This window comes from Struthio camelus, chromosome 1, assembly GCF_040807025.1.
Source record: "Struthio camelus isolate bStrCam1 chromosome 1, bStrCam1.hap1, whole genome shotgun sequence".
Taxonomy (NCBI): domain Eukaryota; kingdom Metazoa; phylum Chordata; class Aves; order Struthioniformes; family Struthionidae; genus Struthio; species Struthio camelus.
In genome coordinates, this window is record NC_090942.1 from 97386679 (window position 1) to 97411051 (window position 24373).

General features: G+C 43.0%; 2 protein-coding genes across 2 annotated transcripts in view; one reads left to right on the forward strand and one right to left on the reverse strand.

The window, feature by feature from the left end:
• Window positions 1-8772, reverse strand: part of ATP1B1 (ATPase Na+/K+ transporting subunit beta 1) — a 145086-nt gene extending 136314 nt beyond the window's left edge. The window contains exon 1 of the mRNA XM_068959673.1: window positions 8667-8772. The gene's annotated coding sequence lies outside the window, so the exon portion shown is untranslated. The remainder of the gene's footprint in view (window positions 1-8666) is intronic.
• Window positions 1256-24373, forward strand: part of DPT (dermatopontin) — a 28418-nt gene continuing 5300 nt past the window's right edge. The window contains exons 1-3 of the mRNA XM_009675166.2: window positions 1256-1630; window positions 11635-11760; window positions 23212-23319. Coding sequence (XP_009673461.1) covers window positions 1332-1630; window positions 11635-11760; window positions 23212-23319 — 533 coding nt within the window. The 5' untranslated portion in view covers window positions 1256-1331. The remainder of the gene's footprint in view (window positions 1631-11634; window positions 11761-23211; window positions 23320-24373) is intronic.

Here is a 24373-nt window from a genome sequence, read left to right on the forward strand (position 1 = left end):
CTCTGTTACCTATTACAGATCATCTTTCTGAGAACATCAGCAGCAGAATAAAAGTTCAAATGTAAATTTTTGCACATGGCCTAAGTGGAGGAGAGGGACAGAGAAAAGGGTAGAAGAGAAATCTGCAGCAAGATAAAAGGTCTCGGATCCTTTCTGATTATTTCACAGGAAGAGATTGGATCTGAATCCGGAGCCATTCCAAGGGTCATGCATTTCACTAGTAACACAGCATAGGCAACATACACGTATACGGAGTACGTTAGACTAACGGTGGACTCTGAATAGGGAAAGCTTAAGCACATTACTTAAGAAATCATCCTCAGATCCCATACTTTTCAATGGGATTGAAGTATATAATTAAATAAAGCTCACCCTTCCATGCTCTCCTGAATAGGATGGTTTCTTGATAAAGAAATGATCTGAGGATACGCTATACAAACGTGTTTCCAAGTGGTAAGCCAGGTTGTGAACCTGTAGCATAGCCATTTTCCAGTGACAGCTCCATGGTAAACGCAAGGTAGTTTAAAGGGCCTTGATAAAAAATATTCCATGGGCTGTAGTAACACACAAAAGTTTTTCTCACTGTAAATTGCTTATGTGCAAGCCCTCATATAAAAATATCTGCTGGACCCACAGTTTTACAGTGCTCACACCCAGTCACAGCAGAAACAGTTTTGCATGGAGCAAGCTGGTGCCCCGCTTCCCAATGTGGGCTGTTTCCATGCCAAGCCAGAACATTGGATTCTCGGTCATCTGGGCTGCACTCCTCCTGCAACCAAACCAAGCCAAAACGTGTAAAGGATTTTTTACAATGAGAGTAGTGAATTCCCCCACCTCGCCCAATTTCCACCTTTCTAGGAACTGACAGAATCATTTCACTCATATTTAAGGAAAAAGCGGGGGCGGGGGGGCAAGATCACATTTTGTCAGATGTTACTAATGATGGGACAGGGCAACTTCAAAGAGAGCTTTAATTTCAAATAAAGTAGTTTGCAAACTGAACTGCTCTCTTGAGAGCACAAGTGGGATGTCTGTGACACGTGCATTACAATGTATATTTTGTTCTATACAGTAGCTGTACAGCAAGGGATCACAGACAACTTGCAGTTGTGGGAAACCCTCATTCCTATGGCCTGCAGAGTTACTGTACTTGCAGAATTCCACCTTAAAAGTAATTGGACGTGTCTGTAACTCAGAGAAGGTTTGCTAAGCAATGACACATTGCACTTGGATCTGGAAGCATAACATCTGGAAGCCAAATGTTAGAAGCGATATAAAAAGGCCAGCCCAACAAACTGGTGGGGCATTTCTAAGCCAGAAGCATCGTCAATATGGACCTTGCCGTTCTCTCTGTGTTCCTGCCTTTCGTGACACTGGCGTGGGGCCAGTATGGTGACTACTACTATGGCCCCTATAACGACGGAGATAATGATGAATGGGCCAATGTGTACCGGCAGGGCTTCAACTTCCAGTGTCCGCACGGGCAGGTGATCGTGGCCATCAGGAGTGTTTTCAGCAAGAAGGAGGGCTCCGACAGGCTGTGGAACTACGCGTGCATGCCGGCGGCCCAGAGCCTCGGCGAGCCGACCGAGTGCTGGTGGGAAGAGATCAACAGGGCAGGGACCGAATGGTAGGATACCCCAAATCGTCCGCTGGTGACGCAGCCGTGATACCCGAGGTGGAATGCATATGCTAATCTTGTGGTCAGAGCAATGCAAATGCATATTAATGCTGCCATAACCATCTGCTTAGCTACCCTGAATGACTGTCTTAGGCTCATTAATCATGCTGCATGCATGGGAGGTGATCAGGATGCTATTTGCCTTCTCTGTAGCACTGGAGGGTTTCAATGTGCTTTACAAATGCTGTGCCATTTGGTCACTCACAGCCTCAGCGGCAAAGTCGCTCGGTCTTGCTCGTGCCATGTGGCAGATGAGGACAATGAGGTATGAACCTTTAATAAGGAGAGGGTAAAGTCACCCCTGAAAGGCCACACATGGAATTAGTGACTAAACGGGGGAATAAATCCTCAAAGTCCTGACTCTGAACTCCTGTTCTTATCACTAGGAAAAATTTCTTCTCAGTATTACACTGGCTTTTCTCTTTGTGTTGTGGTTGCTAAGCTTTTTGGCTCAGGCCCAGTCAAAGGCTGTTTTCTAGTCACGCTGGTATTAAGGAGCCAAAAATTCACACTCATGAGTGAAGATGGTAGTGTATATATGCATGACAAGGATAGAAAAAGATCCTGTAAATTCCCTAATATGGTCAGTTTTGGTTGACTGTAGCATTCCATTTTCTATCAAGCTCGGAGGCAAAAGGTGATCACATTTTATGGCCATAATATTTTATGGAAATATGAATGGTGTTTCATGTTTAGGCAGTATATAACCCCAATATTTAGTTCTCTTCTGATTTTTCAAGAAATGTAAAACACATATTTGGAAAACTCTGTGTATGAAATATTCTTTGGACACAGTGAAATGAAAGCAAAAATATTTTCAAGTATTTTAAATAGTTTTGCTCCAAAAATTTGAATCTAATTTTTGTAGATTTCACATTATATGGGAATAGGTTAAAAATGAAATGTGAAGCCTCTGCTTTTTAAATGGTTCAAAATTTTGTTCTGAATTATTCGTACTCTTTAATTTACCATGTGATTCATTCCTATGGCTGATGCAACTGCTAAGGAAAAAAAGATTGACCCCATACTTCATTTTGGAATAAGACTGAAATTAAAGGGGGAGGGCTGCAAAAACAGACAGGCAGAAAGCAAAGAAGACATTGTGGTAATACTGCATTACCTCTTCATTTTTCATATATTGATGCAATTTATACCTATTGCATAATAATTTCAAATGAGACCTTTGGGTTGTTCAAACTAAAATTAACATTCTCCTTCTGAATACCCCTGACAGCAATTGCTCAAGTACATTTCTTACAAACAGGATACCGTGCAAGTCTACACAAAATGTTTTCTTCTGCTAGCTGAACCATGGAGCCATATTCACCATCAGGCTCCATAGGCTTAGTATGAATAGACACTCAGCATATTATCTGAATCTCATTTCTTTCATCTCTTAAAAATCTTTTCACTTGGTCCTCTTTCTTGCCTGTATTTTTCCCTGTTGCCCTTCTCTCAGTTCCATCTTTTCCACCAAATACATTTCTTTCCAATTCCTCCTTAATGTATTACTCTGCGTAACTCTCTTTCCTAGCTTTTGGAGTTATTTTAGTTATTTTTTCCCTGTATGAGCTTTTCCAGTCCAACACTTTTACATCTATCTGTCTTCTCTATGCAGAACTTTTTCTTTCTTCTGTTTCAGTTGCAGGTGACAAAAACACCAAAGTGATTTGGGAACAGGAACCCCTTTGGAAAAAAAGGTGAACGTGTGCTCCTAACTAGCTAATTTTTTCTGCACTTCCAAGCTAGCTGTGGCTGATTTGTGTTCTGTAGTTTTCTGTACCACTGGGCTGAGGGGGTTGCATCTGTGGTGCTTCACATGGGAGGCTTGCTGCAAGCCACTGCATCCCTCACTGTGCCCAAATGCTGCCATCAGAGAACCCAGCAGGTTCATCCGCACCGGAGTGAAAGTGTGGGCCCACAGGTAGCCCATTCAGGTGGCTGAGGGCAAGCTCAAACCTCAAATTAATGTAACGGTGTGGATGTAACCTGCGGTACCTCTGACATTCCCATACCTTCTCTCTTGGCAGTATTTAAACTACTTCTCTTTGCCTGCACCTTACTCCTCTCAGTGCTATTTGGAGGCCACCCACAGTTCTCAAGAGAGATCCTCAAGAGAGATCTCAAGAGAGTAGCCAAGCAGGACCGCAAATATGAGTCGTGATCTGTACCATTATTTTCTGTTCAGCCACCTCTCTTTTCCCTCTGACCTCCTGACTGATCAGTCTCTTTGCGAGCAACACATTACGCTCATGTCAGCTGAGAGTGCACTCTGCTGGACTATCCAGTCCTGTCCCCATCCGGATATGATGGACTGTATTATTTCTTCTTCAACTCTGCCTCGCAGAGAATTTTGTCTCACCCTGCACATCACATCCAGGGGAGATTCCATGGCTTGTTCCACAAATAACCACAAAGCCACAAAGTTTTCCTTAAAAAGTAACCTATAATTCCCCTGCTGTAACTGAGGCTTTTTATTCCTTGCCTTACCTTCACTGAGTAATGGGAACAAGTACTCTACATTCTTTGCAAACTTTCTTTAACTTATCAATAGGTAGCAGCTATGCTTTTCCCTTACCCCTGGACCCTCACGGTGCTTTTTGTTCAGGCTGAACATTTCTCCATTCTTCTCATCCTCCTTTGGCAGTTTTATATTGCAAAGCTTCTAAGCAAGCGCTGTTTGTATGCGCAGCTCTCCTCTGAACTCTCTCCGGTCTCTCAGGCAAGTCACAGGAACTCTAGTCTGGCAGAAACACCAAAAAATGACCTCTGACAAATGGTGTTTGTGCCTTTTCACAAATCACCATTCCTAAGTGTTGTGCAGCTGCATGAGAGAGACAAATCCAAGAGCTGTTTCCTTAGAAAAGACAACAAACCAAGAAAAGCTTGAGAGAGAAAACTGAGTGGGAATATAAGCAGAGAGAGGAAACAGTCTCCAACTCATTATTTGACGCAAATCAACATTAGGAACCTAATCGAGATGCTCCCCTCAGGAGTCAATGGAGAGAAACAGGTACTCTAAAAACTGCCCTCGTGGGCATCCCATCTCTCTCCACAAGTAGACAGGGGAAGACCAATCAACTACGACAATTACCTAAAATTACCTACTGGCATTTCAGAACACATCTAACTATAAGTGCTCTGCTAAATAAGCGCATCTCTGAAGTTAAGCGCATATGCACATGCACTACTAAAGACAGCATGCTCTAACGGCATTTTGCTGAATGGACATGGGAAACCTGTGAACACGATGTAAGACTCATAGGGACAATTTTGGCAAGAGATGGAATTAGATATCACCGGCACCTTCTTGGCTCAATAAACCAGTGAATATGTTTAAAATTAAGAATACATATGAAGGCTTTGTTGAATCTGCCCCAGCTCCTTTTACTCACAGGTCCTAGTGCCTCTCCTGAGTACTGCCCTCTTCTGAGGGAGGAGAATCTGTTCCTGGATAATTTGGAAATCCTCATGTCTGGAGCCGGGAGAAGTCTTCAGGACATCCCCAGGTTCTAAACATCCCTTCTAGCTATCTGCTGCGACAGCATAAGGAATCGTGCCTTTTCAGACAGAACAAAGCCTATGTTTTCAGCTCTAGTTGTACTGGAGGAAGTTTGACCTTTCGTAAAAATTCCACCACCTAAGAAAAGGTAAGGTTTGAGCAATTTCTGGTGAGGTTGTGCCTCATATCTTCGCTGGCTACTACAAAATTGTCTCTACAGACCAACCTTTGAATGAGGTATTTAAGAAAAACTATTTCTCTTGCCTGAAAGTGACTGTATCAGACGATACAGATTAAATAAACGAATACACAAAAGCTTGCAAGTGAAAGACCAACTACTTTTCTTTCCAGGAGGAACCGCTTGTTTTATACCCCTCCTCACATAATATAGATGGAACCTATGGAACCTTGCCATATCCCCACTATACTCCCAGTTACTCATAAGGCATAAAGTAGAAACATTTCTAGCAAAGTGCTACTTAATGCATGTTTGCTGCCTTTTTAACTTGTTTAAACTTTGAGAAAGTGTTTGAATGGGACTTGGAAAAAAATAGATGACTACATTCTCCCACCCCACTCTCTTTTGCCTTGTCTTTACCCACACAAACTCACAGATTCAGGACCTTAAAGTAGATGCACAATCCCGTTTCCCATAAACGGGTGCAAAGACAGACTCATGAGCGAAGGAAGGAAATGTCTGTAGGAGCCTCCTGTTCAGACGTTGGCAGCACATCCCAGTACATCTGCGAAGGACTGTTTTTGTTCTGAATCTCTGACCAATCCCAAGTCTCAGATCTGAGGCTGTACTACCCAAACCTGATAATCAAGCTGCTCTTTAAAAATATTCCCATTTGTGCTATCTACATAAACAAGTTAATTTTCTTCATAGTCCTACGTTTATATTAAAGGGCTAGTGCTACAAGGCTTTAACACAGCTGCAGTGGACTGAGGCCAGTGGGAGTATTTTCTCAGAAGAAGGATTTTTATGTGGGTAGCCAGGACTCATCAGCAACTTTCAGAGAGAAATGAATTGGGGGATCAGGATCTTGCCTTCCCTTTGGCCAGAGAGGAGGAAGGAAAGTCATTGATAGCCTCTTCATGATTATCTGGGTCTTATGAGAGAAAGAAAAAGACAGTGCAAGATGACAGCAAGATTGCCTTTGGCCACACGGAAGTGCATGAACATGTGTCTCACCGCTCCAGAATGGATAGTAAAGACTCCTTGTAGAAGTGGCCATTAGAGATCAGCATGGCCTAACTAAAAATGGAGAAGCAGTTCCCTTAGTCTGATTGTCAGTGTTTCAAGACGCCTGAGCTAAGTGGCCTGAGCCTCTCCTCCCCACTCATCCGTAACAGACTGACCTTTACATTAGCTGCCATCATGCAATGAACAATTTAACGGAGGAAGGACATCCTACAAAAATAACTCAGGGCAGCGGGACAGGGCCTCCGCTCTGTTACCGTACCAAAAGGAAATTAAGTTTTGGATATTGAAATGAATAGGCTTTGGTGAAGCAACACTGCTGGAAATCAATGTGCCTAACGTCTCATTAAGAAACGCCTCCGCCATTCTAGCCGTGCTCCTACACGCCGAGCGAGATTAGGCCACCTCTTTCCACAGGCGCTCCAGGAAGGACTGCAGATGATTAAGAATGCAACATTATTTCTACTGGGTCAGTTTGTCATGTCTGACGCAGCTCCATAAAATGCAGATCCGTTCTGCTCTGACAAAGCCTAGGGAGGCAGCTTTAAAGTAATTAATGATAGGTTTTACAGAAGCCATCAGCTCTATTACAAAATAATGGGATTTTTGGAAGTGCATAGAACGACACTGTCAGGTGATGCTGTTATAAGGAACAAATTGCCCTTAATGCAATGCAGCGTGACCTTGTGTCAGCTTAGCTGTGCGTCAGACTCTGGGATTCCCGGAGCTACCGCAAGGGCTACCTGCTTAGTTCACATGATGATAGGGTTCAACACGGGCTCAGAAAGCATCAGCCACTGCAGGTCAACTCAGGCCTCCCTGAGTGGATCTGTAGCGAGCAAGATTCCTCTTTGGATTGGGCTCAAGACAATACACTGCTCAGGCTAATTCCTAACAGATCTGTTGCAGTGCAGCACCAGCATTACGTGGGGCACAACGCTCTGGGGCATTGTCTAGCACAGAACAAAAAGGATATGCAGGCATAATTGTGAAGTGACACCAACATTGCTGCTACTGTTCAAAACACCAACAGTGCTGTAAGCAATATTATGTCTTGAGTCTGGAAGGCAGTTGTTGAGTGAAGGAGAAACACATTTAGCCTCTGAGGCTACACCATCATTTGCAAAAAATGCGGCAGATGATCAAAAACCAAATATGCATTTTGAGTGGTTTTCTTCAAACCAGTCCTAGTCTGGTCCCATGGACTAAATGCCTCTTGCTGACTGGGGTGCACAAGGCAAGCTGTGGAGTGCATCTTCCAGTTAAGTTCCATCTGAAGGAAATTCGGTTTCCCTGCTCCACGATCATTCTACATTGCGAGCCAAAAATCAGTAAACAACCATGATTTACTTTGAAAGCGCACTCTTGATCTGAAGTAAAATGCTGGCATAGATGCACCCTTTGGTTGCTTACCATGACAGAATTCAGCTGTACAAAGGACACAGCTATTAACCAGCTCAGAAGAAGATTTGGCAAAGGAGAGGCTTTTCATAGCAATTGCAGCAGGCTGTGGAAAGTCTAGCTACCATACCCTTTTCTCTTGCTGCACACAGCTCCTCCCAGATCAGGCTCTGTAGGTTACTTTATGAAACCCTGCAGCCATTTACAACAAATCAAAAAAAAGACATGATTTTTCAATCAAATAGCCAGAATTATGCTGGGTTCCAAAAAAAAAAAAAAAAAAAAAGCAGATAGCGTGTATTACAATACACATACCTTCCTAAAAATATACAAAACTTCAAGCTTTAAGACTATGACTCATGTACAATGCAGACGTCTGCATACAGCATTATTATGTATATGGTACCAGAGCAGTATAAGGGACTTCTGAGGTCAGAAAATCACGCTCTAAAGATGGAAGTGAAAGAAGGGAAGGACAACTTTCCATTCACTGGCACCTGACCCTTGTCGCCACGAATCTTCCCACTCCTCCAGCTCCCAGCCAGCTCACCTCCCCATCTCCCAGTACCAGATCGAAAGCACAGTCCTTGATGCATCAAAATCTGAGCCAAATAGAAGAAAACAACCTGTTCATAGCCAACTTTAATCCCACACAGTCCCGGCTGGTTTCTCGTGCTCATCTACACTCACCTTCTAAAAGGTATCTTCCTCTCCTCTTAGCAATGCCAGGCTTTCACTAGCGAGGGGAACCCAGTGACATACTTCTGAATTCTGAATTATCTTCTATAACAATACTGTCACAGACAGGGTCTGGCAAAAAAGGCAATTTTTTGACTTGGCCATAAAGCAAAGGTCCTGAATTGCTGCTTTTTACTCACCACACAGGTTTGCAGGATTTGCTGTGACAGGAGTAGTGAATTCAACAGAGAAGGAAAAAATTCTCACAAAGTAAGGCTTGTTTTCAGATTAGTGTTCAAAGCATCTGTCTAAAAAAGTGTGCGTGTGTGTGGAGCGGGGGGAATGTTTGTTCCCCTTGAAGAATTACTTTGTGCTTGCAGGAAAGAGGCCAGCTGGGGAAAGGAAAGGGAAGAGACTTCACACGAACTCACAAATAAGTACTCCAATTTCTGAGAGTGTCCCTCTCTTCATGTTTTGAAATTAGAAAGAACAAACAAAAAAAACTTGTATTCTCTCAAAGCTAAAGTACAGCACTTCGCTTTCTCAAAGCTAGTGTGAAGTACTTCAATTTCAACATTATCTTCTTTTCACTGAACCTAACATTTAGCTTGCAAACCAGATTGCAGGGCTTCAAGTATATGACACAGAGATAGGCAAGAAGTGGACATTAGCTTAAAAGAATATTTCAGATTTTCCTTTGAATTTTTTTAAAATAAAATGGCAGTATCATTATAAGACATGACTTCTTTCTAGTTATACTCTACATCTAACAAACTTATTTATAAGGAGACTCCAAAAGCATATATATATATTTTTAAAACTATGATAGCCTGCAAACTGACTTGAAATAAAAAAATAAACTTTCCCAAAGTTTGGCACACAAATATGCGTGCATGTAAACATGGGAGTACTATCTTTACTATTTTCAATTCACTATAAAGAGAAGGGTCCACCTCTGACTTTTTTCCCAAAATGAGTCTTTCCCTCTAAGCTGGAGTGTATTAGCAGAGGTGTCAAGATAACTACAAACAGTTACAGAGGAAAGAGGGGAAGAAAGAAGGCAGGACTTCCCAGCTTGAATATGAGCAGGTGGGGAGAGAAAAGGAGGAGGAAGAACCTTGCCCAAAGACACATATAGGCAGGAACACTAGATGCTAAGCAGCAGGGATGGGAAATGGCAGTGCAAAAGCCTCTGAGAGGAAGTGCAAGAGAAAAGGGGGAAGGAAATGCTCCCGTTATTGCACCTATACCAAAGAGCTAGAAAAACTCCAGGGGCACAAGGACTTGAGCAGTGGGAATGCACATAAATAGGAAGAGGGAGAGGCAGAAGAAGGTAGAAACACAAGTTTGTTTCTACCGCACACAAGTTAATACAGAAAAGTGCTCATTTTGCAACAGGTACAATCATTCCCTATATTTCTGTGTATCAAACCTTCTTCCATCAGGATAACACCAATCATCTGAAGCTATCCAATATGTTTACACAGAGTCTTAGCCATATGTTCCTCTGGCCCATATGCCAAAAAAACAGAGCAACTTCCTATCAAAGTCCTTCTGAAACCCTCTGAGCGTGAGCCAAACTGCCTTACTTGGCGTGACACCATAGCAACTCAGAGTCCCCATCAATGCTGAACTCTGAAGGGCCTCTCACAAAGCACAGCGAGGATGCGTGGCCCCAGCAACATGGGAGATGCAGGGATACAAACAAATGTAAAGAATCTTGTCTGAAAAACAGAACATTGAGGAAGAGACAGACGGAAGAGACCTCTGGTTCAAAGCTGGAAGCCTAAAGTTAGGCAGAGGAATTCATCCCTGCACGGGTCAAAATTGGTCAGGTCTGCAGCTTTTGCATCCAAGTACTTGTGCCTCACCTCTTGCCAGCACCAGGACCTGTATGCACAAGTGAATGACTGTCCTAAAGCCAAACTCGGTCAGATGATGTGCTTCTCCTTCTGGGAACTCCAGTACCATTAAAATAAACTCTGAAGGCTTTTAATGAAACTAAGGCAACTTTTTGATATTTCTTAATCATCGAGTTACTTCTTTGAAGTGTCTCCTGAATATATCAATGTGTTTGATTTTAAGCATCACAAGGAAGGTTTGCTAGAGCTCTAGGCTGCCAGTTTTCCTTCACGTAGAAAAGGAGAAAGGAAATGGAAGAAACGGAATTGCTGTAATTTTCTGCAGTGAGGAGCCAATGAGGCTAGGAGGGTGCTTCAATGAATGGGCGCTCAACAGCTGAGCGCATGTGCTGTCTGTTTCCACGCTCTCCTGGTCTCTTTTGTCTCAAGGAAACAAGCTACTCAAACTCTAATTATTGCTTGAATTAATGTGGGTATCAGTGACCAGCTGCTTGTAGGGTGTGCAGAGACAGAAGCATGTATCTGCATGCTTAGAGAATATATATATATTACTTGAAGGTATTGATGTATTTGTATGAGATAACTCTCCAGCACACAGAAAACATGGAAGAAGCAGATCTGTCTTTTGAAAATCTAGTTACAAAATTTATGTGAGTCATATAATTGCATAAAATCTGGGTTTCAATTTTCCTCATGTGAAAGAGTGTTAGCAAATCATGATTTCTTTACAAGCTTATAATGTTTTCTGTTAAGAGTGCCTTCTCCTGAGTGATGATTGAGAGAGAGAGACAGAGAGAAAGACAGAAAGACAGAAAGAGAGAGAAAAGAAAATGCTGAACTTTTCATACAAAAGCTTTTTTGTTTGTAGAGAAACTCTTGAAAAGTGACTCCAGTGAACCCCAAATGCCCAAATACCAACAGTCAATGACAAAGGCATTAACAAACTATTTTAAAGTCAGCCAGACAACTTGCAAAAAGTTGAGAATGGCAAACCTGAGCAATTTCTTTACTCCACTGGCATACTGGAACAGTTAAATGATTAAAAACAGTTTGTACAATGTTTTGAAAATGTAAAATGCTAAGGCATTATTAGTTAACTACTGCTGCTTTCTTACGCAAAATGATTACGCAGTATATAGTAATCATTGCATACAGTACATAACAGTGATTCTCTCTACAGAGCTAAACCTTCCACATCATCCCTGAATCAAAATTTCTAATGCTGTTTTAGAAAGCAACTGAAACTATCAGGGAATCTAACATCATGTTTTCCTCATTGTCTTCTGTTCTTTCTCCTTTTTCTTAGGTATCAGACCTGCTCAAACAATGGGCTGGTGGCCGGTTTCCAGAGCCAGTATTTTCCATCTGTGCTTGACCGTGAATGGCAATTCTACTGCTGCCGCTATAGCCGGAGATGCCCGTATTCATGCTGGTGAGTTCAAGCAGAAACCAAGCCTGTTAGCCTCTTTCCCTCAAGTTGTTCTCAAAAATGTCATCGACTATTTGGCCCATTAAAGGTCAGGACTTTCTTGTCTGAGAAAAGTTTAACTATTCTTTACGGGCTTAAGTTATTTATGATGGGCATCTTCAGGATCCACGGCTAAGGGAAGGGAGTGAGGGCACAGCTTAGCTATGCTGGAAACTATGACAGGAGTCTCCAAAGTAGGAGATCATTCCAAAGAGGTGATGTAGCTTCCAATACCTGATCCAGTACATTTACAGGAATAGGAGCAAGTCTGCGCTGCACTAGTGTGCTGCAATGACTTACACTAGTGAACTTCCTTCCAGTTACCACAGAAAAACCACCCTCTGCCTGAGAACCTGAGATTTACTGTTTTAGAGTACATATGAGTTGCTCCATTTCTAAAGGCTAGTCAAAGCTCTAAGTCAAAATGAGCTCCTGATCATCATCTAAACGTAACAGAGAGGTGGCCTTTTCTCAACAGACTATCACAACTCGCTGGAGCTGCTACCTCATAGATACTATGGAAAAATGAGCTTTCCTGCATCCCCAGGTGTGGTCTTTATAAATTGAGATGGAAGCACAGTAGCAGACTGTGTAGAGAAAGCTCATATTGCGCCTATCTATTCTCCAGACTTCAGGCTCTAGGGCTATTAATCCGGTTATTTTCCCTGGCACAAAGCATTACCCTCTTACACTTTAAAAAGGAATTAAAAAGAGGAGAAAATCTGTACTTGACTCTTTTGTTTCCAGAATTCAGCTTTGAAGTAAAATTTCTATTGAGATGCATACAAAATGTTTACATGCCCGCTAGTCTTACTGCCTGTCTGGCTGGCTACTGGCCAAACACAACAGCAGTGCCTTGCCTTGCAGACTTCAGTATCCTTGCAGCCAGAAGGAAAAGAACTGGTTTTTTTTTTTCATTTTTAAAGATTTTAAATGATAGCAACTCTATAAAAATCTTTGAACATTCCTCTGCCCCCTTTCCAACCCCCAGTGCCTACAGATGTTCTGTACCTGCGGGCAGATTTACACACTTGCCCAGGCTCTTCCATCTGAGGGAGACTCACTCCCTGTTTTAAGCAGTTCTTCCAATCTCTCAGACTCCTCCAATGGTGTGAATTTTCAGTGAGACGACAGAAATCATCTCTGATTTCTTTTGTTACTGTTGTCAACTCTGTTGCATTCAGATGTTGTCTAGACAACCTTGGAATGGCTCTGTCTCTCTCTTGTAAATCAGAACACAGAGTAGCGCAGATCCTAATGGAAATGTCTGGGGTTACTGATGTCTTGCATTTCCATCCCAGCTGCACACTGATTTCTATATTGCCCTTCTGTTTCAAACAGTGACTACACTGTATTTCTTATCCCTGAACAAGAATGCGTTATGCTGGACAGCAGCTACCACCTTTCTATGCAGAAAAGGCTGCCTTTCAAAGGCAGGTGAAGTGCTTCCCCACTTAAGTAGGAGAGAAATCTGCTCCTTTGTGCTCGCACCCTTCTGGCAGAGGAGAGCTGAACATCACAGCATCAGATCTCTGTGTGGATCTGACACCTAGACTTGTGAAAAGGTTCTGGGGTGTAGTCAGATTACAGGTTTATTATAAAACCATTTTGCACCATCTACTATCACCCCCATCCACTCCAGCTGGAGCTTAGTTAGTTCTAGTCAAGCTACCAGCCTATCCTGACACTCACATATCCTCTCTCACCATGGACAGTCTCTCATACAGCTTATTTTTCTTCAAACCCCTGTTTGACCTGACTCTCTTAGACTACCTCCTTACAAAGTATTTCTTCCAATTTCTTTCAAATTCTCCTTCTGCTTTTGGAGTTAGCAAGGTAGATATAAGCCTCTCTACATACAGTTCTCCAAATTAGGATGTTACCGTCTGGATGGGCAGACAACTAGATGGGTAAAAGACTAGCGGGATGATTAGGCTCAGCAGGTAGTGGTTTATGGGTTGTACTCTACCTAGATGCCAGTTTGAAGCGTGCAGCATCGCAGGGGTCTATCCTGGGACCTGGCCTGATTAAACTCTTTATCAATGACCTGGAGGAGGCAACAGAGCGCACTCTCATCAGGTTTGCAGATGACACCAAAATGGGAGGAACAGTTGATATGCTTGAGGGCTGGGCTGCCATTCAGAGGGACCTGGGCAAGCTGGAGGAATGGGCTGACAAGGACCTCATGAAATTCAACAAGGACAAATGCAAAGTCCTGCTCCTGGGAAGGAAGAGCCCCTGGCAACAATCCAGGCTGGGGCCTGACTGATTGGGGAGCAGCTCTACTGAAGAGGACCTGGGCATCTTGGTGGACAGCAAGCTGTACAGGAGCCAGCTGTGGGCCCTGGCAGCAAAGCAGCTCAGCAGTGTCCTGGGCTGCATTGACAGAAGCACAGCCAACAGGTCAAGGGGACTGATCATTCCCCTCTGCTCAGCGCACATGAGAGCACATGTCGAATATTGTATCCAGTTTTGGGCCCCCAGTACCTGAGAGACATTGATAAACTGGAGTGAGTCATGCAGACGGCCACCAAGACGGCCCTGGGGGCTGGAGCACTTGCACCAGGAGGAGAGGCTGGGGGATAGGGCTTGTTCAGCCTGGAGAAGAGGTGGCTTCAGGGGCCCCTAACAGCAGGCCCCCAGGACCTATGCAGAGGCGACCCAAGAAGATGGGTACAGGCTCTTCACAGCAGTGCATGGTGGGAGGACAAGAGACAACAGGAAAAAGGTGAAATAGGAAAGGTTCAGACTGGATGTAAGGAAAAACTTTCTGGCCGTGAGCACAGTGAGGTGGTGGAGCCGGTTGCCCAGTGAGGTTGTGCTGGCTCCATCCTTGGAAGTGTTCCAGACCCGACTGAATAAGGTCCTGAGTAACCTTGTTTGACCTCAGCTGACTCTGCTTTGAGCAGGGAGTTGGACTAGAGACCTCCTGAGGTGCCCTGCTGCCTGAGGTATCCTGTGGTTCCAAACAGGACTCCTCTGCTGGAGGGCCCACATCACACAGCTAAACACACTCTGCCCTCCCCAACAGACGGGTCTCATGCATATTGCCTGCTGGGAACAGCTCCTTTTACATTTTATTCCCTCTACCATCCCCAGTGTCTGGGGGAGTGCCAGTTGTTATGCTAACATCCAAACCCAATCCAAAATGTGCTAGGGTGAAACCCCATGCCCTGGAACCACTTATACTACTAGAGATGCAGCTTGTCAGAACTGCTAAATGTCCGTGTTCAGGAACTAAACTTCCAAGTCCCTAAGCCCAGTGGCTCTCACTCACAACCCCACTGCCATTAGCACTTCCAAGTTATTGCCACAAAACCTAGTTTAGATATCACACTTGTCAGTATCTTGTACTGTCTGTTTAAGATGCATTTACCACAGAGCCTGTGTTTCTGAACAATCTGCAAAGCAGTCCTAGCCTATCATTGACAGTACACCCAAACGTACATACATATAAAATACAATAAAAATGTGTGTGCATATTTAGTACCATTATTTATTACAATTTCTGCCCAAGCCTATAATGGTATTTCTTTCTGTTCCAGAAACTAGTTGTTAACAAACTGTCTGTGGAAAAGGGCTATTAACATGCTGCTGACTCCTGTTTCTTGGTTGAAGCAGCTTAATTTAATGCAAAGGCATCTATCAATATGACTATGTGGAAAAGTAATACCAGGAAAATATGAAATGACTGCGGTGTCTCATGGATCATGTGTGACGCACAGGAAAACCTGTATTAAAAGGCAGTCCTCACTGCAGAATTTCTTAGGAGCCTTGAAATCTAGCTTGCAAGGAATCCCTCGTTATGGAACCAAACACAGGCAGAAAGGCATTTTTAAGGAAAACTAACAATACTTTTTGTTTTAAATTAGTGTTCTCACCTCAGGTATGTAATCCCTTCCTTTTCCAGATGTCTCCTTACATGGCTCTCTGGTAAATATATAAGCAGTAAGATAGCTGATCCTTATTTATGGTTTTCTATAGATCTTCTCCTTCAGGAGACCTATGCAGAGTACAGGAGTCCCTTCAGGAGCATATTCCTGTTGAAGTGAACTTTTCTTCCCTAAAAGGAATAAAGACAGTTTTCTCCCATGTAGATTAGCCACACAAATGATTTGTTAGAATTTGACCCAGCTTTTAGAGCTGGAACATTCCTCTCTGTATTTTTTGAGTCCCGCTGCTACTTACTGGAATTCTAATTTATGACACCATTGTGTTAACTGAAACCCACACTTAAGCACTTTGCTTAACTTAAGCACACGGTTAAAGCCAAACACATGCTTAAGGACTTTGCTTGAGTAGTGTCTCTACGCTTACTCTCAGAGTCCGGCAGTTATGTTTCACAGCTCCTCTTCTCACCATTAATTCCCAATTTAGCTGCACAGTGAGCCCATACTGCAAATAATTACGCTAATCTCTTGCATTCCCATAGTTTTTCACTTGTTATTTTTAATTTTTTTTTTTTAATACAAGTACTTGATTTCCTTCCTCACTATGCCAAGTCTTGTCACGGACTCTGCACATTTTTACCATACTGAAAATAATTAGCATTCCTCACAGGAGGCAGAAAAGCTCCAACTATTTTACCTGGCTGTGGAATGCTACCGCAGTAAAACAAACTCAACAGTTATCCAGATCATAAAGGCAGCAAATCCCTTGCAGATGTGGAGACAACGTTATTAAATAGTCCCATCGGACCTCAGATTTTTCTCTTTGCAGGGAAATTGAAAGCTTGATTCCATACTCTCAAAAGCAAACACATGTCACACAGCAGCCCCAGGTCTGCACAAACTGTTTATGACTGTTTCCCCTCTCCAAACAGCCAACAGTTCAAGTGCCAGAACGTCTGTCTGGAGCTGTGGCTGCTCTCTGTCACTGTGACATTGTCCAGGCAACAATTACATTTCCCAAGAGTTATGGGGCTTAAAGAACTTATTTGTTTCCTTGACTAACCCTGCTACCAAAGCCATACTGATATTGAGATTCCCAGCAGTCTTCTCGGAGATTGCCAGCAGCACAGATATCATTCCAGGAGGTGAACTCAGAATAGATGTAGTGGAAATACACATTTTTAGGCAATCCAATCTCCCCCTGACACCTTTCTGAAAAGTGTTTTATTGATTTTACTGCTATCCCAGCAGAAACAACCTTACAGTTCAATTTCTAGAGCCATCCTTCAGACACCTCATAGGAAACACATTCACTGAACACTGGGAAGTTGGCTAATGTTATTTCAACTATGTCTTTCTTGAGGAATTGGCAGAAGGTGTCCTGAGCTCTCAGCTGCTGCAATCGTTTGTCTTGCGCTACTTCTTGCAGGCCTCCACAAAGAGCTGTGATCCCACTGTGTCAGCCACATGGCTCCTTAGTCCCTGTGAGAGTTTACAGTCTCACTAGATCAGAGCGGAAAGAGAAGTGCAATGGTGTGCCCAGGCTCACACTGCACACTGGAAGCAGCAGTGGAGCCTGAAATCAATCCAGAAATGTATGTGACATGGCCACATAAAAAAAATGGTCACCTCTGCAAGAGCTCCAGGATATCTCTAGTTCCCTGGCAGCCCAGCAGTCCTGGATCTCTACTATGAACATGGGCAAGAATTTCTACAGACATTTTACTAAGACCTGCTTTGGCTTTTCAGCACAATGTGCTTGTTAAAAGGGGATGCCCACAGTCTGCTGGCTAGAGGAAGATTTGACATTGATTAAAGGAGCATTTAATGCCTAAGTTTGGTGAATGTGACATACTGGCTCATGGCTCTTGAAACAAAGTTCTCCTTTAGGAAAGCCATACTCTTCAAGCAATTATAAATAACATCTGAAGCAACAAGGCCGCTCATGAGACACTTCTTGTCCTCAAAGTTAATGTCAATGCTTATGCTTCCCTCTTGAAATGAATCAGTTCCTTCTTTCGGCACTTGCTTTGTTAGAGGATAAGTCCAGCAGGAGGAGGAGAAGAAAGGTTAAAGAGCAGCCATTCGTCTTGTTAGCATAATAGTTGTGCAACAACAGAAAGGGGTAAGGCACTCTGAAACAATACATTTACCATCAGGGAATAAGTATATTCAACAGCGGGAGCAGGAAACAATGAGCTCTACCACTGACTGTTTTTGACCTTTTTAAATTTCTTTTCTCTGCTTGATATCTGATGACAATGCATACTCACAGCACCCATTTACTTCAGTAAGGTGAGGGTTGGTCGCGAAACACCAGTAAGGCCATGGGTGCAACTGTAGCTCCTTATCTGTGAAAAAGAGATTCATGATAACTACCTCTGAAGTCAGTCATTAAAGAGGGTTAAGAAGCACTGTAGATTACTACAACATTCTTCTCAGTGCTGAATAAATAACCCTGTGTCTTCTATTAATCCCTAGCACATTAATTCTTCGCTATGGAGAATAAATAAGACTGCTACCTTCAAACTAAAATAGTAACAACAGTAATCCTGTTACAGATTCAATGCCTTTAAAGATGCCTTTTTCTTCAGTACATTTTCTGCCCTGAGCAAGATCTATGGGATTACACTAAGGTATATTTAAAAAGCATGTGTTGGGGGGGGGGGGGAACAGTCAGAGATCCCAAATCAACTGCACCAGGTAAAAATCCCATTATAAAAACACCGCTTTCTGTCCAGTGTTCCTGCCTTTCTCCACCCACATGCCAAACCACTTACATTCCCTCTCACAAGCTTTTTTTTCCCAGCCTTTACAGCAGAATTTCCTGCCTTCTGCTCTCTCAGCAACGCCGCTATTGCTCCAAACATCTTGTGTGAAAATGCCATACCCTTAATACTAACTACTGAGGTAGATTTGTAAAGCAGAAGTAAAATTCCTCTATTTTCTGTGCTAATTCTTGCAAATGGATCTTTCAGATGAAGAGATTACCACTTGGTAAAGTTCTCACACCACTACTTCCTCTCCTGCAAGCCTTTCTCCAAATTTAACACCTGTGGGCCTATCCAGGTTAAGGATACAATCCCACTGACATGCAGCTTGCTGGCCTCTACGCTGGTCTCCTTCCTTCTCAGGGTCCGTTTGGCACCAAATTATTCAGCGTGTAGGTGCTGTGATCAATGTAACGCAGGTCTCATGGCTGTTTTGCAAGCCTCTGTTCAAGGACTGTCCCTCATCTGCTCTCTCCAGCTCCAAAAGCACCACTGTTTGGTCCCAGAGGTCTTAGGTCACCCCAAATGGCAGCAGCAGCTTCGCCTCAGCGCTTGGCAATTGCCAGGCTTCTCAATGCTCCCCTAGTCCAGGCTTTTTTGCTGACAGGTCAGTGCTAGAAGCACTTACAGGGCTCTCATTCAGGCTGCTGTGGATGGGTCTTCCCAAACTCATCTTTGCTCTTCCAGACTGCCTAGGACTGGCAAACTCTCATCAACTAGAGCAAAGAGTGTCTCTTTTCATCCCTGTCATGACTCCTCGTGGGTCATGTAAGGCACACGTGGCTTACAAATGCTACCACATTTATAAATAAATTGCCTGCAAATCACTGGTGGCCCTGGTAGGTGGTTCACAGCTGATATGTTGATATGTAGCATCGCATTAGAGAATGAAACACACAATATTTTCATTTGGAAGCACCCAGTACTGAATACCCCTATGCTAGAGCTTGATCTCTCAGAGCTGATATATTTTGTGAGATGTAGCCCCAGGACTCCAAAAATGGGGATAGTAGAGAAGGGCTGGATAACACCACAAAAGCTCTGTGACATGGATAATGAGTTGCGTTTCCTTCTAAAGGCTCTCACGCAATCCAGCTGACCTTGGGATGTACGGGCTTCAGGGAACTGTTACGTAAACGAGTATGGCAAACATCAAAGAGAACAGAATTAGACAGACAGACCACACAGACCCAAGTGAATTTGAACATTTGCTTTCATAGCACTATTTACATTTTTTTCTCTCCAGAACAAAAGGAGTCAGTAGGCATCTGTCCATATTACAAGACAAACTGCAGAGCAGCTCAAATCCCCGTATCATTTGTTTTGGTAATTTTCATACATTTGCTTTTTGAACATGTCTTATTGGAGGAGCCATGAAAGGATAAATGGTAATGTGGAGAAGCTAGCAGAGAAGGAAGGAGAGATGATAGCAGGCACAAAGAAAAGGGAGGGAAGCTAAATGCAGGCTTTCTCCACTGCATCCCTTCACTTCGGAATAACACTGCCTACTTCTGAGAAGCATCCTTGAGACCTTTCACAGTAATTCTTGAGCACATCATCAGATTTACTGTTTAACTGAAAGACTCATGAAACTATTTCAAGGGACTGACTCTCAGTTACTTATTTTCTGCCTCTGAATAGGGCTAAAAGCAGATTTTAAATCTCATGTTTTGCACAGTCTGGCCTGCCCAGCAGATAGTGCTGGTCAAGATTACAGAACATTTTCCTTGCTGAAAGCCAAATAGATGTTTGAAACACATTTGGTGGAACATATATAAACATGCACCTCAGTGTCTTTCTCAAAACAATAGCCAAAAAAATCCCCCAAACCCAACAGCCCAGAGCTGGTGGTGAAACATGAAATGAAATCCTAGCCCATATCTGGTCCCCATGCCACAGGTCCCAAATACCTGCCATGACCCATCTTCCAGGACATGCTAGCAGACACTCAGGCTACAAATTAGTAAACTAAACATGGGAACTCTCCTCTGGCACAGGAGGCAGCCTTCCTACTAAACTCTGTTACCCTCCAAAACAGGACGGTCATATTCTGCCTGTTGGGAATGGTACCTTGCCTATGCTAACTCCCAAAGTGTGAGTTACTTGCAGCAGTGCTAGGTGGTCTGGGCCAAAACTGTCCCAAGGACTGTCCTAACAATTTGTCACTCTGGGCAATCGAGTTCTGCTGCCCAGAGCACTTTCTAGTGTTAATTTACTAGCATAGATGCACACAGTTTCTCTTGGCCTCTGGCTACAGATCCAGAAATACCCTCATGTTCCTAGATTCAGATTCATGAGGTGGGACTCAGGCATGCAACAGGTCTTCCTCAAGACCTCGGTATTAGAGGAAAGAAAATGGATAAAATACAGGTAGCAAATACTAGGTAGCAAAGGACAGTCTTTGTGAAGTGGACTCCAGCCCTCTGGCACTCACACTGCAGCTCCCAACATGGAGTGCAGAGCCCCAAAAGTAGCTCTTTACCAAGGGGAGGGTTTCCAGCAAACTGGTCCCCATATTCCTAGGGACTGGTTTATTCTCAGGTAAAGGTCCTTTTACAGGACCATATAGGTGTATTAGAGATTCAGGTCATAAGTTGCCTAGGTAAAAAAGTATTCAAAGGTCAGCTATAACTGTCTGACGTGGACAAGTATGTTCAGGAGCATGAGGGGAGATGTCCTGAAAGCAAAAATGATACTGTCAGCCTTCAATCAAAATAACGGATAAACGAGGTTTGCCATGGTTTCACAGAGACATATTTACGTGACAAACTTTATAGTCTAGGAAAAACTACCAGCATACTTGGAGAAAAGGCTTTCTGTAATGTTTTTATCTATTCTCTTGGCATAGGCCTGCCCCATTTCCCTTAAAATCTATAGGGGCCTCATTTCAGACATTCGTTGGAGCTGGACTGAAAAGTGTGGCTCTAATTTTCCCACTTCCAGGGCATAGTGATGACTCTGCCCTCTCTGACTATTCATCCAGCTTAACAATTGCCTGCGTATGCAGTTTTTTCTGTTCCTCCCAGCCTGCAGCAATTGTCTGTATGACCTATGAAATACTGCTTTTCATTTCTTATCAACAGCACAGCATCATGAGGGCTCTGCTAATCCCTGGGCCCTTGGTCAGAGTCCTGACAATGAACACTGCAACCAGGCCTGACTGTCCACTTTCCAAACGCACTTGGGCATGCGCGCTGTCATACCACAACCGTTAATTTGCCTGACGATCGCCCTGGCCAAAGGACAGGATGCAGGTGACTGAGAGAAGTTCAATGAAGTTGACTGTTGAGACTTAGGGATCTTAAACGCTCATGTCAGAATTTCACACTCAGTCTCATTTTTCATTTGTCAAGGAACAATGGTTTGTTAGGAATGATGTTGCAACCAGATGATGGCTTTCTTCCGTTTTCAAAGGTGAAAATGACCTGTAATTAAGTCACATCTGTTTTGCAAAGATGTAAACCACATGAGAATGGGATAAAGAAAGTGATCAAAAATACATTAAAATATGCAGACACTGGTAGAAATTACAGCGTATTAGAGTATTTTTTTGTTACAGCGAGTAGAAGAAAGCAGCCTAATACAGGGTATATCAGACTCCCTCAGTTTTCTTGTAAGCTTTCACTTTCTCAGTGCTCCAATAGCTACTAGCTTAGGGCCCAAATACCCCCAAAACATCTAATTTAAAAAATATTAAAACAATCCCAAAAATCATATTCCTAATGAGTCAAATACTTAACCATGTGCTCAAATGCAACTGATTTAACAAAACGTAAACATATTAATGAGTCCTTGGATGGGGTGGGCTAGGATCCTCTTCAAGCATCATTCAAACACTTCTGCTGGCCTGAATTAGACCAGAAAGCCAGATGTCAGGATTTCTGCAAAGGCATCTTAACCTTGTTAATCTCAACAGGAGTTTAGCCATTCATTTCAATGGGGCAGCATTTCCTTTACAGGGAATCTGATTCTTCCCTGGGCAACTCTGGAGTGAAGCTGATACACAACTCCAATAGCAACTCCCATATAAAATGCTGCAATACAGGGCAGGATTGAGTGCCAAGTTTCCATTCCTGACCTCTAACACGATATTGACTTAAAATACTGGTCAAGGTCCCAGCCCCTCCCTACAACTGTCCATTAATCTGTAAAATCAAGTCCAGTATTACTTGCTATTTCCCAAGGAAGCAGAAACTCTTTTTTGATTAACATATGCAGAAGCACATTGAGTTTCTTAGATAAAATACACTGAAAAAATATGGTCTAAGCCATTATTTTTAAATTACAAGCTAGGCTGAAAGTGGAAAGAACAAAGAGGAACGGATTAATTGCTACGTTCATTTAATAAAATTCATAAATGGATAAATGCTTGTAGTTATTTAACTTGGCAACAGTTACAGCACTCTACAGTAGCAAACCAAACAGACTGACAAGAGGCCAGAGAAAATCCTTGCAACAAAGACATAAGTAGTAGACAAGTTTTAAATTCTTGTTCAGGCTGCTTTTGTCCTAGAATTGCAGATATATTTATATATAATATTCCAATCTGCTCTTAACAATTCTGAATTACTCAAATAGCTACATAGAAGAGAAATGAAAGTAGACTAGGGGTGAGACTGCATCTTGTGGTGCTGTTAAGAAATAAGAACTTTCAATGAAATCAAAGAAAAATCTGCTCTTTGAGTTGCATTTAGTCAGCTGGACTTTTTAATAAGATGGTCAATCATTTTTTCTTCTTCTTCCTTAATGTAAAGGTTAACAACAGAATATCCTGGACACTACGGAGAAGATATGGAAATGATGATGTATACTTATGACCACTACATCCGTGGGGCAACCACAACTTTCTCTGCTGTGGACAGGTTTGCTTTTTAGCTCTGTTTTACTAGAGATTTTTTTAAAAGGCTCTCCCTTCCCTATTTACTGCAAGTAGTGTATGGCTACAAGTCATCAGCTGCCGGTAGGCTAGTACTTCTGAGGACCAAAGCCCACAATGCACATGGCTAATTGTCCAGGGTAGCGTACCAGGAAAAGGAGACCTTCATGCACCGTGGGATCATCTGCCATGTCTACCTGAGTATGAAAAATACAGTCGTGATAGGCTTGGCTAAACTTGAGCTCCACAAAACATAACAGAGCTTCAGTTTTGCTTCTCACCTACCTTCTGTTACAGTATCCTTTCTCTAAGTTCGCTAAGGTTTCCCTGAGACAAAAGATTACCCAAAATAAGGAGGCCTCTCCAGAAATGATAACACACTGTAAGACTGCTACAGATCAAAAATTGTTAACTTTCTGACTAAAACTCATTAGCCTGTTTATTACCAACTGGAAGTTACATGTACAGATTATTCCTTCAAGTGGAAGAATAGCTTTCACACTTGGTTGACTCAAAGGTATCTCCCCTCCCTGTAGATAAAGAAGACACAAGGCTGCAAGGTATTTCCCTATACTGGGATTTTCTCTTATACATTCCTCAGTGCTGCTGTTACCCCCGGTTCCTCATGGCCCTTGCAGGGAGCAGGAGAGATAACGCAGACAGTGAGCTCTCTGCAGCTGGATTCCAGCCATCATCTGATATGGATCAGAGTAATGTCAGGAATCACACAGATGAGTCCAGAAAACAGAGCAGTTTAGGCAACCAATGCCTCTGAATAGACGCCCGTCTGTAACTGCCGAAGGCTTAACGTACCTTTCAGAATGGGGGTGACAGTGTGGGACTGGCCAAGAGCAGAGAGAGCATTACAGGAACGTCAGGAGCACAAGTCCTCAGAGGTTACGGGATTCACAGTATTTGGAAAGGGCAACAGCCACCAGCATCTCTGTTCTACTGCTGCTACGACACTGGAGATGAACCTGCAATAGTAGCAGGTGAAAACTATGGAGAAAACATTTTATGAACGCAGCTGGGGAAACTTA